Source organism: Sturnus vulgaris, chromosome 11 (genome assembly GCF_052056855.1).
Source record: "Sturnus vulgaris isolate bStuVul1 chromosome 11, bStuVul1.hap1, whole genome shotgun sequence".
NCBI lineage: Eukaryota > Metazoa > Chordata > Aves > Passeriformes > Sturnidae > Sturnus > Sturnus vulgaris.
This window is the reverse complement of record NC_142253.1, coordinates 589174-592661: the sequence shown is the minus strand read 5'-3', so window position 1 is coordinate 592661 and position 3488 is coordinate 589174. Positions and strand designations below refer to the sequence as shown.

General features: G+C 58.6%; 1 protein-coding gene across 1 annotated transcript; it reads left to right on the top strand.

Annotated features, from left to right (window-relative positions):
- The first annotated feature begins 223 nt into the window (after positions 1 to 223).
- CAV3 (caveolin 3) lies at positions 224 to 3172 on the top strand. The gene is made up of 2 exons (XM_014871798.2): positions 224 to 337; positions 2831 to 3172. The coding sequence occupies exons 1-2, from the start codon at positions 224 to 226 to the stop codon at positions 3170 to 3172; spliced, it is 456 nt and encodes a 151-aa protein (XP_014727284.1).
- Positions 3173 to 3488: the final 316 nt, after the last annotated feature.

The window sequence follows — 3488 nt, the reverse complement described above, 5'->3', positions numbered from 1 at the left end:
AAAAGCCCCTTTAAGGGACACTTCAGGGCGGCCTCGGGAGCCAGGACATTAATTTTAGCCTGGAGCAGTGCCAGGGGCGCAGGGCAGCTGCTGCAGGCGGGGCCAGCGCTGTCCCCTGCCTGTCCCAGCCCAATCCCCTGGGTGTCCCAGCACAGCCCCAGTCCCCAGCCTGTCCCAGCCCAATCCCCAGCGCTGTCCCCGCGCTGTCCCCGTCCCCAGCAGCATGGCAGAGGAACGGAGCGAGCTGGACGAGCGGATCATCATCAAGGACCAGCACACCAAGGAGATCGACCTGGTCAACAGAGACCCCAAGCACATCAACGAGGACGTGGTGAAGGTAGGGCTGTCCCACGCTGTGCTGTGGGGGCACCACTGGCACCAGGGGTTGGGTTTCAGCCCTTGCTGTGAGTTTGGCTCGAGCCAGCCAGGGCTGTTGGTCCTTGTCCATGTGCCCCAGAGGTGCCACCCCTGGGCTGGGAGGTGACAGCCCTGCTGGCTGGCATGCCTGGCCCCCGTTAATGCCATATTTCCCATTCCTTCAATGGGCTCTCCACTTTCATTGTGGCTCGAAAATTTATGGGGACACCTTCCTTTGTACCAGCGAGCTGGCAGCCAAAAAACCAAAGAAATTCAATAGAACTAGTTTGAAGGGATATTGGAAAAGGCTGCTGGCCTTCAAGACCTTCAGTCTCAGTTCTGGATTGTTTGATGTGTGTTATCCTGTTTGTGGAAGATTGCTCCCCCCAGGGCAGCCCCCTGAGTGCTGCAGCCCCCAGCTCCCTCCCTCTGTTTCTGACTAAAGAAATTCCTTGGAATTCCCATTCTAACTCCTGGGCTTCCTCTGGACTCCCTTAGAGCTGCAAACAAAGTGTGTCTGTGTTAGCCAAAGATAATTCCAGCCCAAAGGAGAAGAGGAGGAGTGGAAGGGTTTTGTTAAAAGTGTGTTTGTGTCTGTCACAGCAGAAGGGACAGGGGCACAGAGCTGCTCACACAGGATTTGTCACAGGCTGTGACCTTGGCAGCACTGCTGAAACACAAACCTGAATTTGGGCATTAAACACCACTACAGCTACAACCACGGAGTGGCCAAATTCAATTCCCTTGGCTGAGCTGTGACAGTGACAGCCACACTGGTTTCTTGCTGGCACTGAGACCTGCCCCTGACCTCAGCACCGTGTCCAGCATCCCTGCCAGGGCATCCCACAGCCCTGGGCACGGAGAGGTGCCAGGCCAGGGGAGCAGGCACCAGCAGAGCCCTCAGCCCAGGGCCAGCAGAGCTTTGGGGCTCCTGGGTGACAATGGCAGCACCGTCCTGGCATCCACAGCCTCCCCCAGCACATCCCTGCCCTCTCCCACTCCAGAATCTCCAAGCCCATCCATCCTGCTCCACCAGCACTGGGAGCCTCCAGAGCTCAGCATTCCTCCACCCCAAAATAGCCCAGGCGATAGGGCTGGGGAGGAGGAGCCCAGCTCACCCTGCTGCTGCTGCTCCCCTGGGCCCAGGGACACAGCCAAGCAGCCAGCACATGCAGCAGGAGAGCTCTGGCAGCACAGAGCCAGCCAGCAGGGAGCTGAAGGGCTCACCTGGCCCTGGATAAACATCCCAAAGCAGCAGCCAGAATTTGGGATGGTGTTCCAGAAGTGGCACTGGCCTCAGAGGCTCTGCAGAGCTTCACAGCCCTCCTCAGGCCCAGAGCAGTGCATGGCTGCACCGGGTGCCCTGAGGAGAGCTCTCCCAGCCCCATGGTTCTATAAAGGAACATATAAGGGATCAGTACCTGCATGTGCTGAACCCCAAGCCTCCACTGCTCCTCCAGATGCTCCCAGTGTGAGCCCAGCAGAGCCTCTGCTTTTATATCCCACTGCTCCCTGCATTAATTGATCCCTGCTGAGCTCATCAGGAGCTGGGCACTCACCTGGGCTGGTCCCCAGCACACCTGGGCTTCCCAGGGGCTGCTGCTGGCACCTCAGGGCCAGCTCTCAGAGCTGCTGTCTCCTCATTGCCAATGCTTCTCTCAGCACCTCCTGCTCCCTTCAGGAAATTAAAGATGACACAGAGTGATTTTTGTGATCCAAGTGCTTCCAAAAGCAGAATGAATATTGTTATTTAACGTGAATGTACAGACACGTCAGCTGTTGGAGGGGAGGCCAGGCTGCTTTTCAAGACAAATAGCTCAGAGTACAGATTCCCTGGAAGGGAGTTACACCCCAAGGGGATCTCTGCGGGAGCTTTGGGGAGGCTGGGTCACTCAGAGTCACCCCCGGTGCCTGCACGAACGGCAGGGGCAGGGCTGAGCCCCAGCTCCCTTCCCCAGAAGGAACACAGACCGACAGCACTGAGCACCTCATCCCACGGGTATAAATAAATATTCCATAAATCCAGAGGGCTGCTGCATCTTTATTAGCACAAACACCTTCCTGCTGAGCGGGCAGCCACGTCCCTGAATGCTAAAAAAGGGCAGGAATGGGCTCTGACCACCTCTGCAGCCAACACTGCCACACACAGCTCCTGTTCCAGGGGCTCCTGCCTGGCCACACCTGATCCCCCAGACCCGCGGTGGGACAGGGACTGGGATCCCCTGCTGGAGTCCCAGCCGTGGGCTGAGCCCCCACTCTGCTGCCCACAGGCTGTGGCTGGGCAGTGCTGGGAGCCCTGAGCCATCTCCCATCCCTGGAGGGCTTTGTAGGGATGTAGGTTTGCAGGGTGCAGGGATTGGGGAATCCACCCCCAGCACAGTCCCCTCTCCATTTGGGATCTGCTCTCACCTCCTGCAGACCCTCATCCTTGCTGACCCCCAAACCTCCCTTGTGTCCTCTGCTCTCCTCCCAGGTGGATTTTGAGGATGTGATAGCTGAGCCCGTGGGCACATACAGCTTCGATGGTGTCTGGAAAACCAGCTACACCACCTTCACAGTCAGCAAGTACTGGTGCTACCGGCTGCTCTCTGCTGTCCTGGGCATCCCCCTGGCCGTCGTCTGGGGCTTCCTCTTTGCCCTCATCTCCTTCTGCCACATCTGGGCAGTGGTGCCCTGCATCAAGAGTTACCTGATCGAGATCCAGTGTGTCAGCAGGATCTACTCGCTCTGCATCCACACCTTCTGTGACCCGCTCTTCGAGGCGCTCTCCAAGATCTGCAGCAACATCCGAGTTGCTGTCCGGAAGGAGATTTAGGTCCTGGCAGCTGCCCCAACAGCCCCCTCTGTGCAGGCTGCCTGCCCTTGGGCAATGGACACCCCTGCTCGGTGAGGGAGCTGCTCATGGACAGCCCTGCTCAGTGAGGAGACCCCTGCCCATGGACACCCCTGTCCAGTGAGGGATCTGTACATGGACACCCCTGCCCATGGACACCCCTGTGCCATGGACACCCCTGCCCATGGACACCCCTGTCCAGTGAGGACACCCCTGTCCAGTGAGGGATCTGTACATGGACACCCCTGTGCATGGACACCCCTGTCCAGTGAGGACACCCCTGTCCAGTGAGGGATCT